Source organism: Lagopus leucura, unplaced genomic scaffold, assembly GCF_019238085.1.
Source record: "Lagopus leucura isolate 7727_CA_CO unplaced genomic scaffold, USGS_WTPT01 Super-Scaffold_73, whole genome shotgun sequence".
NCBI lineage: Eukaryota > Metazoa > Chordata > Aves > Galliformes > Phasianidae > Lagopus > Lagopus leucura.
The window spans coordinates 65,422,172-65,433,343 of NW_024962252.1; the positions used below are offsets into that span (position 1 = coordinate 65,422,172).

The 11,172-nt window shown below is 50.4% G+C and overlaps 1 protein-coding gene across 1 annotated transcript; it reads right to left on the bottom strand.

Annotated features, from left to right (window-relative positions):
* Positions 1-7,023: 7,023 nt before the first annotated feature.
* IRF2BP2 (interferon regulatory factor 2 binding protein 2) lies at positions 7,024-11,033 on the bottom strand. The gene is made up of 2 exons (XM_042882113.1): positions 10,001-11,033; positions 7,024-9,822 (listed from the first exon to the last, which is right to left on the bottom strand). The coding sequence occupies exons 1-2, from the start codon at positions 11,001-11,003 to the stop codon at positions 9,107-9,109; spliced, it is 1,719 nt and encodes a 572-aa protein (XP_042738047.1). The 5' UTR covers positions 11,004-11,033; the 3' UTR covers positions 7,024-9,106.
* Between the last annotated feature and the right edge of the window lie 139 nt (positions 11,034-11,172).

Genomic DNA, 11,172 nt, shown 5'->3' on the forward strand with positions numbered 1-11,172 from the left:
GCGAGGTGTTAATGGCCACAGCTGCTGCTACACTGTGCTGCTCTGCTGGCCATGAGGCATGCTATTGCAACTCTCCCCTCCTGCCACTCTCCCTGCAATGCTGGGGAACTCTCCAAAAGAAGAGCAGTGCTGTTAGTGCTGTTTCAGTGCTGTCTGACCAAACCGACCAAGCAAACCAAAAGAGCCAAGGCTTTTTCATCAGGAGGCCTCTAGTTTCTTCTAGCACCACCAAATAAAGATCCCCAAATCCTCAACAGCCAGATTCTCCATGCGTCTGTCGTGACTGACACCACTAGGGCCCAGGTGGTGAAGGAGGATGGGCCGAGCCCTGTGAGCTGGGCAGCGAGCAACTGGCACCTGGGGGGCTGCGCTCTGCAGAAATGGTGATCAGAGCCTAGCAAAAGGGAGTGAGCTGGCTCCTGGCTCAGCGTCAAGGCAGAGGAAAGCAGGAGCAAATTTGTCTCCAGCTCCATCCTACAGGCTGCTGCAAAGGATTAAACCCAACAAACTTCCCTCTGGTGGGCAGTAATCCAGAATAGCTCCATTCAATGCATATTTATAAGAAACCTATTGGCAGGTGGATGACAATAGCCAAATGCAAGTCAACATCTGCATGCCAGAGACACGGTACGTAACTGCTCATGTTGGGTTGCCACCACAAGCACCTTACTCCAAATGAGTTGTGTGACAGTGGGCACTGGGTGTGCTCCTTTCTCTGTTGGCAGCATCATCCTCACAAGAGCTGCAGCCCAGGGCTCACTCCCTGCCCCTCTACTTCCCAGTTCTTCTGAAAGCATATCTGTGGAAAGGTTCCCTGCCCAGGCCCAGGGAGCTCTTTTGTCTCATCTACACGTACCAAGCACTCTGACAGGACCAACATATCTTCTGAATAATTTACAGTGTATAGAAATGATCATAACATAGACATCTGCTATGATTTAGTTAATTATGAATAAGTAATAAGGTAATGCTAGCAATGCATTTAACTGCAAAACTATTTATAACAAAATGATTTCTTATAAATAATTAGAGCAAAACTGTGCATTATAACTCATCATGCTTAATCCTCCCCACACTACCTATTCTATATCCTATTTCTGGTGAAGCTTTAAAAGCATCTTTTTGACATTTCTTCTTGCAGTGAAGTGTATCTAGTACTCCCACAAGGCCTGAGGCACTGACAAGTCTCCAGCACTGGGAATAAAACTCACTGCCCTTTGTCTTTCTCACCTACGAGAAGCTGGTACTTCTTCCTATGGATAAAACATAAGAACAGCGTGAAATTCTTATACAGCAGCTGAAAACCTGTAATAAAATTAGGCTTAGTGAAGGAAGAGAAGGACCTCTTCCAGCAAAAACAGACTCATGCATAGCATTTGATAGGTCCAAACATAGCTCTGGAGCCACAGGCTGTACTTTTGGTGATCATCAGCAGGAGAGAGGCAGCACAACAGCATCACTATGGAGCTGGTCAAGAGGGAGCTGAAACCAGCCCTGAAGTTGTGCCTAGCAAGGACAGTGAGAGTGGCCAAAGCCTAGCCCTCTGAGATATCCATTCCCTGCAGGCATCTCTGAAGGTGCCAAAGGGATGCCATCCTTACAGCAGAAGCTCCCCAGGGAGCCAAGAGGACATCTGCAAAAGGAGTTAGTTGTGCTGCTCTAGTGCGTATTGGACTGTTACTCATCAAAATCATCACTAAAATTGGCACTCTTTGTAGAAAAGGAAGGGACCCACCCCAAAACTTTAAACATCAGAAAACTTTCGTGACACAGAATGAAGAAATATGCACTACTGCTGCAGTTAAGAACGTCTCTGCTGGGCAGATGGTGTGGAGGCATCTTAACATGGCTGGCCCACCTTTCAGTGGCGTGAGGGTCTGGTCTTGCTTAATACCTTCATCAGTGATCTGGACAAAGGGATAGAGTCCACAGTCCACCCTCAGCAAGAATACTGATGATACAAAGCTGAGAGGAGTAGCTGACATCAGAATGTTGTGTTGTTGTTTAGTGAGACTGGAAAGGTTGGAGAGCTGGGCAGAAAGGAACCTGATGAGATTCCACAAGGGCAAATGCAGATTCCCACACCAAGGAAGGAATAATTGCACCCATCAGTACAGGTTAGGGGCTGATCTGCCGGAGAGGAATTCTGTCCTTGTGGATAGTAGGTTGGCCATGAACCAGCAGTGAGTCCTTGTGGCTGAGAAGGCCAATGGTATCTTGGGGTGCATTAAAAAGAGCATGGCCAGCAGGTCGAGGGAGGTGATCCCCGACTTTGCCCTGATGAGGCCACAATTAGAATACTGTGTCCAGTTTTGGGCTTCCCAGATCAAGAAAGACAGGGAACTGCTGGAAAGAGTCCAGCAGAGGGCCACAAAGATGATTAGGGGCCTGGAGTAACTCCCACATGAGGAAAGGCTGAGCATCCTTCAGTAAGACTGAGAAGGGATCTTATCAATGTGCATAAATATCTGAAGGGTGAGTGTCAAGTGGATGAGGCCAGGCTCTTTTTGGTGATGCCCAGCAACAGGAAAAGAGACAATGGGCACAAACTGGAACACAGGAAGTTCTGTACAAATACGAGGAAAAACATCTTTACTGCAAGGATGACAAAGGATTGGAATAAGGTGCCCAGAGAGGTTTTGGAGTCTCTTTCTCTGGAGTATTTAACTCCCACCCAGCAGCACATTTTTCTATGTGGCCTGCTGTAGGGAACCTGCTCTAGCACGGGGGTTGGACTAGATGATCTCCAGATGTCTCTTCCAGGCCCTAGAATTCTATGATTCTGTGAGGCCCACACAAAGCCAGTGGATCACTGAGTTTTGAGAAGGTGGTCGAGGAGTAGTGAGCTGACTGCAGCATGCAGGGTCCTACCAGGAGGGCTGGTGTCTGAGTTGTGGGAGTCAGGGAAATGAGAGTGATAGGAAGAACAGAACTCAGGCCTTTGCACTGGCAAGTTAATTTTAGTGTGGTCAAAGAAGTCCATGAAAAAAACCATAGCAATCTGAATAAGCAGCACTGATGAGACGAAGCAACTGGCTGGACTATAAAAATATTATAGAGGGTAAAAAGTAGTCAGTTCAGTTATGGACACAGGCTAGTTGTCTCTTCAGAGTAAAGGGAAGAACTTGAAAAAACGTAAGGGCTCTCACAATACGAAAGAAATCATCAAAATGGCACTTTAAAAGCACAGCTAAATGTCATTGATTCATGCTGTTTATCATCATTTGTTTCCTATGGGAAATCCAGAAGGCGCAGCCTACACAGCTAAGCAGAAATTGTGAACAAATTAGTGTCCCTGGCCTGGGTGTTAAAGCTCCAGCAGGGCTCATGTAGCCTGCTTCTTCCAAGGTACAGGGAGGCAGAAGCACATCACAGCTCCTGCACGGAGTGTTTTGTTGTCTGGCTTTAACAAAGATAGCGCAATGCTTTCTGCAAGAGAATTCTCCTTTCGTCCATAACTTCTGAGGGCAGCTTTGCCCTCACTGTGCTCTCATAGGGAAAATTGGTTGAGCCCTGTTCAATACCACCACAAAATCACAGGAAAGCTAGTGAGTTTCTTTAATTGTTATGGAACAAATAGGTCTTAAATGTGAGACGGAAAAAGTGGTGCTTATGGTAGGTTGGCCTCGCTGCAATGCAAGAAGGAGAAGCTGCAAAAGCATGAGTCAGTGCACGGCAGCTGATTTATTTCCTGATTCTTCTGACATGAATGCTCCCACAAATGTCTTTCATGGAGTAACCTCATCTCCAAGCTAACTGCTTGCTAAGGAATGCTGTATCTTAAAAGAGAAAATTATTTGTTCCTACTGCTCAGCAGCAGCTGAGTGCAGTAAGTCAACAGAAATAAAAAGAGTTGTAAATAGTCTGGACAAAATTAAATGCCTCACTCCATTATGCAGTTATTGCTTAATATCTGTAAGTTCTCTTACTACTAGAGGGTTGGAGAGTATGACACTGCTATAAAAAAGGATTGGAGAAAACCTGGTTCTTCTGGGGGAAAAAATGAAGCGAATCTATTCGTTTTGATTATAACGAAAAATATTTGGGCCTCCTTCAGCTCTGAAAGATGAAAAACATAAAAGCACAAAACCATGGGAGGAAGAAGAGGACAATCCAGTTGACGATCACGCTCCTGAGCGTGCAGGTGGCATCCCCAGGCCCCCATTACTAAGGAGAGCCCCCACACTTTGTGACATGCCCTGCCCAGAGGATCTTGGGCTCTTCTGTGGCTGCAGGGAATTGACCTGGTGAACCAGTAACCTCTTTCATCTCTGTTTACTCATCTTCTGTTTGTTTTCAAGCAGTTGCCAAAGGGAGAAAAAAAAAAACAGCATGAAAGGGGAAGTGTTTTGTAGTGGAAAATGGTAAAAGAAAACACATACTTTGCATTCTTCCAGAGTCCATACTGAGTGAATGGTGGATACTCTCCAATGGCAGAGGCTGAAGTCTCCTGTAAACCAGAGACTCCCGCACGTTCCCCAGGGGCAGCTCCAGTACTCCACTACTCACCTCAGAGAGCTGGGAGCACCCAGGATTGCACACATGGCACAGGACAAGTTCTCCTCGCTGCCCTGCCACCCATGGAGTGGTGAGAGGGGATGGGCTGCTTGCAGAGCTTCCAGACTTAACAGTGGTGGCAGGAAAAGGAGCAGGTTGTGGGGGGAAGCTGGTGCCAGCTGCTCCTATCTCCTCCTTGAACTCTTGGTATATGGGGCTTCCACCTGATGCACTGCGTGGGGTTTGGCTTTTGCTCTGCTAGACCCACTACTACAAAAATGGCTCTTGAGCAGCACAATAAAAAAGCAAATTTTAGTGAAGTGTGTGTAAAAATGTGTGCTTATCACTCTGTCTGGTGGGCTCCAGCACACCTGTGTCATACAAGCAAGACAGTGGCCCCTAGCATGCCCTTTGGAGATTTGTAAATATCCTATGCAAGATGTCTGTGTTTCTTCTTTCCCAAAAGCATGCTGCAAACAATTTATACCTGAACCATCAGCCCAGGGCATGCTGTGGTGGCTGCCCAAAGGCAGTGAAAGAGTTATCTCAGAGCCATAGCACAGCTGTGCCTCCATTCATCTCCTGTGAAGCCCAACCTCAGCAGAGGAAAGGCTCCTGGGAACAAAGGAGGAGGGAAGCAAAGAAGGGTGACTCAGGAGTTCTGGTGAAATACGTGTCATCCATGGGACAGGGCCAGCCATTGCACAAAGGGTGCAGAGGGCTGCCCCACAGTGCTCATCGGTGGCAGAAAATGAAGCTATGTGTTGCTCAGATGTTCTTTCTGCTTTCACTACTGTGCTCAGGAAAAACACATGTTATGAGGGAATTTTTTTTTAATTGCTTCCTCTAGGAGCACAGACTTGAAGTTGTAGTTTATCTCCAAGAGGATAAACAAGCCAAGTCCACTCTGGGGAAGGACTTTTTTCTTATTATTTTTTAATTGTTCCAGATGGAGCTAAATGCAAACACTTTGGGAGGAGAAATACACAATTCTCAGGGCTGAGCCTTCTCAAGCCTAATTGCTGGGCACCTCTCACCAGCGGTCCCACTCTGGAGGAGCCAAGGCTGTAGCAACCAGGACTATAACCACCTCCATTCATGAGCTCAGCCACTTCTGGTGCCATGAACTCACTCAGAATTTAACACTTTCCCTGGCTGATGCCACCTTCATGTGCCAGCTGCTCTGACTGCCCCTGTGCATGAGGAGCTGGGTGGTGTGGGTGCCACTAAGGCAGCACAGGTGCCATCAGGACTGGCCCAGGCATAGAAGGAAAGGATCCAGGGGCTCTGTTGACACAGTAAACCACTAGAGAGCACTCTCAAATGTATTTATACCCTTTTCCTAAGTGCTATTTCATAAAAACACACGGTTGCCATGGCCTGGTTTACAGCACAGCTAAAAAAGGGAGCTCCAAAACAGGCCAGGTTTCCTGAGGCCACCACAAAGGCCATCAAAGCCACCATTGTGCTGCACCATCCCACCAGGGCTCCATGTTCCCCTCCATGCTTTAGTCTATCCACACATAAATGACGGAAGCAGCATTTAAAAAATTAAAATATTGCACGTAGATAACTGTAGTTTTTGTTTTATGTACATATTTTATAGGTATATGTGTGTGTGTGTGTGTGTGTGTGTGTGTGTGTGTGTGTGTATTTAAAAGCAGAAGTGTTTAAAGCCCCCAACTTCCTTGTATTTTGTGCCAGAAGTGAAGGGGGGAAAAAAGTGAAAATTATAATATTAGTTCAGCAGCTATAAATAAAATCGCTGTGCGTACAGGTGACTTGCCAGCAAAAAAAAGTATATTTTAAAAATGTGATGTGGGTAAAAAAAAAAAATAATAATAAAAATCACTCACTCTTAAGTAAAACATTTTTAATACTACACAAATTACAGATCACCTTTTAAAAAGTTTAAGGAGTAAGGTAAGTAGCACTGTTGCAGCCAAAGCACTTAAAAAAAAAAAAAAAAGAAAAGAAAAAAAAAAGCCTATAGCCCAGGAAATAGTGATGTGGTGTGAATGGAGAATCCACTGGTGGTGTAACTCAGTAAAACAGCAGAAAGTAAAAAAGCAACATCGCATTTAAGAAAAATGAGATATAAGAATAAAACCCCTCAGATTTTAGCTTGTTTCCGTTTGCAGTCTTGCAGCTTTAAGGTGACCAGGCTTACAGAGGGGCCTGTAGGTCCACCAAGCCAGCACTGGTACCAGGCCCTCAGCCAGGCTGACCAGCTGGGCCCTCCTGCCATCCCATCCACCCAGGGGCTACAGGAGCCATGGGGCAGGAGGGCGCTGACCTCAGGACCCACCGACCATGCTGGTGTCAGCAGGCCTTAAGGAGGCCCTGTTTGTCAGAGCAGGCCCAGCCCTCACGCTAGGCCGCAACGTAACTTAGAAGGGGACCTCTGAACGGAGGTGTTGCTGTTTCGGTTTTGGTTTTAAAGTAGATACCACCTTAATCAAAAACATGAGCTCCGTACCACAGAGGTATCATGCCAAGCAACTTTGAAGAACTTGTTACCATCTATCAGCTCAAAATCCATTTTCTTTTTTAATAAAGTGCCTAAATACACATTTACACAGATCATAGTGGTTCCAAAGAATCCTTTACAGTTTTTATATATATAGGAATATATATAGGTATATATATATATAATGTGCGTTTTCTTCAAATTGGCTAAATGTGTTTACATAGGACACCAATCTTGACTATAGGTATAAGATTTAAAGCGTAATATCGACTCAATGAATCTGTTTATCATGCAAGTCTTATCTAATATTACATTGACTTGTAATATGGAACACAATGTAGTGGGTGTGCTCATTAAACACTTCATAAAAAAATTACTGTGCGTGTGCAGTTCTGATCTTCAAATACTAATAATGACCATTTCTTTAGAGAAAAAAATAAGAAGTCTTCCAGAAAAGAGCTACTCTGCATGAAACTGCAGTCTGAACATTATCACAATAAAAACAGTTGACTCAAAAGCACCCCAAATTTTTCAAATTTACGTCAGCTGAACAGATTTCTCCTCCTCCTCAGGTACCAAGCGCTCACTAGCCCATCCCAGGGCTGGGACAACCTCACCACCCCTTTGCTCAGAAATAACCGCTTATAACCCAGTTATAAACACCTCAACAGAAGGGCTCATCCAGCTGCAGCGTTGCCAACGAACTATAAACAGCACAAAAACATCACTATAAGACTCAACTATTTCTAGTAACCAATGATTTATTGATTTTAGAAGTCTGCTTGGTGATGCAGAAGCGTGATCAAAATAAGTGGCTTTACAAAAGAGTTCTCCAAAGTAGCTTAAAAGTCAGGGCCATGGCAATTATGTGAAGCCCTAATTGCTTGCATTTCAACCAGTTTGTATTTTCATTTTCAAAGAATAGCAGTAGGTTTGTTTCAAGCACATGTAATAAGGAAATTGCAGGTTTCCTCCACCCACATTTGGGCTGTCACTGATATGCCCGCAGGCAATCTGGCAGAGCCTCAGTTGCTGCTGTCATTGTACCACACCGTACCTGCCACTACAGGCACACGACACCGTGTCAGCGATAGTAACAATAGCAACAGCACCAGAGGAGACTGATAAGCAAATTCAAAAGTCCACCTGCACTATCTGAAAATTAAAGTAAAATTAGAAAGAAAATAAACAGTCTTTCTCCCACCTCCCCAGCATTGTCCAAAGACACAAAACCCCAATTCTGAAGGCCTTTAGAGACGGCAGTGCTACACCAGTGCAGTCACCAATCATGTCATTAGGTTGGCTATCACAATTCCACGTTAGAGTACGCAATTGGTGAACAGATGCAGTTTTGTAATCTTACAACTGATCACGTGAACTGCGGTCAACTTTGCCTTAAAAAAGGAAAAGAAAAAAAAAAACCAACAGAAACAAACCAACCCAGAAATCCCTAACTCAACAGCGCCTCTCCAACACCTCTCCACATCCTACTCCAAAGGCAACTTCCCTTGAGAAACACGGAGGAATTTTGGACTGAGTCCGGCACGGCCACACGAGGCGGACAGCCGCTCCCGGGAGGAGCCCCTCGTGCTCCCTGCACCCGCCTGCCCCCAGCACCTCGTGCCACCAGCCCTACAGAAACAGGGGCCAGCAATAAGGAATCACAGACAGTAAGGCGATCTTTACAATGTCAGAAAGTGTATTTGGCATTAAAAAAAAAAGAAGAAAAAAAAAAAGGAAAAGGAAACAAGTGCATACAAATACAGCTAGAAGCATTTCTGTTTTGCCAAGTGCTCTAAAAAAAGCAGCGCAAGTCACAGCCTACATCGAACAGTAATTGTCACCAGGGAAGCACAACAAATAGTTGCTATAACAAAAGGGGGGAAAAAAAAGCGGAGGGGAAGGACGGGAGGAAAAAAAAAGACAATTAGAAGAAATGCCTTTATAATAAGTACATACCTTTTGTCTTCAAAAAATATAGAAACACAATGTATTCAAAAAAATCAAAATTATACAGCCATGTTTATGAAGTCTACATTTCCCTTGTCTTGGAGATATATATATATTTATATATATATATTTATAGATATATACAGAACCGGAGCAGTTTGGGCGACGGGCGGCGCTGGGCCGGCACAGTCACGAGTCTCTCTCCTTTTTCACTTTCACATCCCCGGCCAGGATGGTGGCGATCTCCCCCTGCATGAAGGCCCAGGGCACGTTGGAGCCGACCAGTGGGCACTTCTCCCCGCTGGGGCAGTACACCTCCCCGCTGGCCCCCTGCTGCTTGATGCTCTGCCGGGAGCAGGGGAAGCAGAACTTGTGGGACGGGACTGAAGGGCACTGCACGAAGTGGGTGTCTTCCAGGCGCTCGTGGCACAGGGTACAGCACAAGGGGACGCTGGCGGCGAGGGACGAGTCCGGCAGGCTGGCGGGGTGCACGGGCTCCAGCCCGCCCGCCGCGCTGCCCCCCTGGCCCGGCACTTCCCTGCCGGGGCCCAGCCTTCTTTGGTTCATGGCGGAGGGCGAGGGGGGGCTGCTGCTGTTCCTCCTGGTGGTGGAGTGGACCTGGTTGGCCTCCTTGGAGGCGTGGTTGCCCCCGGCATTGTCCGCCACCAAAATGAGCGCGGCCATGGGGGACTGGCCGTTCTGGGCCGCCTCGGGCGGCGTGGTCCGGTTGGAGTGGGGCGAGGCGGTGGGCGGCGGGGGTGACATGAAGGAGGTGGCCGTCAGCGGCATCTTCATCCCTTCGGACGCGGCCGGGAGCCAGGGCTGCGCCTCCCCGTTCATCTTCGGGGGTCCCGCCTCGCCCTCCGGCTCGGGGGACGGCTTCCTCTTCCGGGCTGCGCGGGCCCCTAGAAGGCAAAGGAGAGCGGGAGAGGGGTGAGAAGGCGGCCACGCACCGCCGCAAGGCACCACCGAGAAGGCGCGGCCAGCGAAACGTGCGAAACACCAAAACACGCACAGACACCCGGCCCCGTCCGCCCCGGCCCCGCACGCACCCCCTCCACCCGCCCCGGCCCCGCTCCTCACCAGGCTTGGCCGCGGCGCCGTTGCTCTCGTAGCCCAGCAGTCTGCCGCCCGCCATGCCCGGCTCCTTCTTGAACTTGCTGTCGAAAGGCGGCACGGCGTGCCCGCCGTGCTGGTGCAGGGCCAGCAGCGTGTCCCGCACCGTCTTGGGCTTGGCCAGCCACTCCTCGCCGCCCGCGCGGCTCTTGCCCTCGGCGCCCATCTCCGCCGCGGCCGGCACGCTCTCGGTGGAGCAGCGCTTCTCCTTGCCGCCGCCGTCGTGCTCCCCCGTCGCGCCGCCGCCGCTCGAAGACGAGGACGAGACGGAGCCGGGCCGCTTGTGGCCCAGCTCGCCGGCCTGCCCGGCCGCCGCCTGCGCCGCCGCCGCCGGTTGCTGGGGCACGGGCACGGCCAGCGGGGCGGGCGCGGCCGAGATGGCGGCCAGCGAGGCGGCGGCGGCGCGGCCGCCCAGGCCGCCGATGGCTGCGGGGAGCCCGGCGCCGTTCACCAGCGGAACCAGAGTGGGCGGCACGGCGTGCGTCCGGCGCGGGTTGGGGCTCTGCCGGTTGAGCTCGGGCGGCTCCTCGGGCTTGGGGAAGCCGTTGGGCACCAGGATGCCGTTCACCTGCCGTCCGCCGCCGTACTCGGCGCCCAGGCGGGGCGGCGGCCGCTCGGCGGCCAGCGGGTAGCGCTCCAGGGGCTGCGGCGGGGGCCGCGCCGCCGCCTCCGCCGCCGCCGAGGGGTGACCGAGCTGCTGCTGCTGCGCCAGGAGCTCCTTGGCGGAGAGCGGCGGCTGCTTGGCGTGCGGCGGCGGCGGGGCCCGGCCCTCGGCGAAGCAGCCGTGCGCCCGCTTCAACTGCCGCGCCGTGTCGATGACGAACTCCACGCGGTCGGCGCCCTCGTAGTTGACGCAGCCCCGGCAGACGGGCTCGGTGAAGTCCCAGATCATGGCCCAGGGCATGCGGGGCAGGTCGCACAGGTAGCACGACTGCCTGCGGGAAGCAGCCGCCACCGCCGCCGACGACATGTCCCGGCCCCGGGGCAGCGGCGAGCGCCCCCCGCTCCGGCTCCGGCCGCCGCCTCCTCCGCCCCTCGCCACCGGAGAGCCGACGGGGCGGCTCGGGCGCCGCGGGACCGTCGGCGCGGCCCCCTCCCCCTCGCCTTCCTCTTCCGCGCGCCGGAGCGGGGCGCCGGGA

Bases quoted from the DNA above. Each gene is read 5' to 3' on its own strand.
- IRF2BP2 (XM_042882113.1), bottom strand. From the start codon at position 11,003: ATGTCGTCGGCGGCGGTGGCGGCTGCTTCCCGCAGGCAGTCGTGCTAC. The intron at 9,823-10,000 runs GTGAGGAGCGGG...TTTGCCTTCTAG, and splicing joins CGGCGCCGCGGCCAAGCCTG to GGGCCCGCGCAGCCCGGAAG.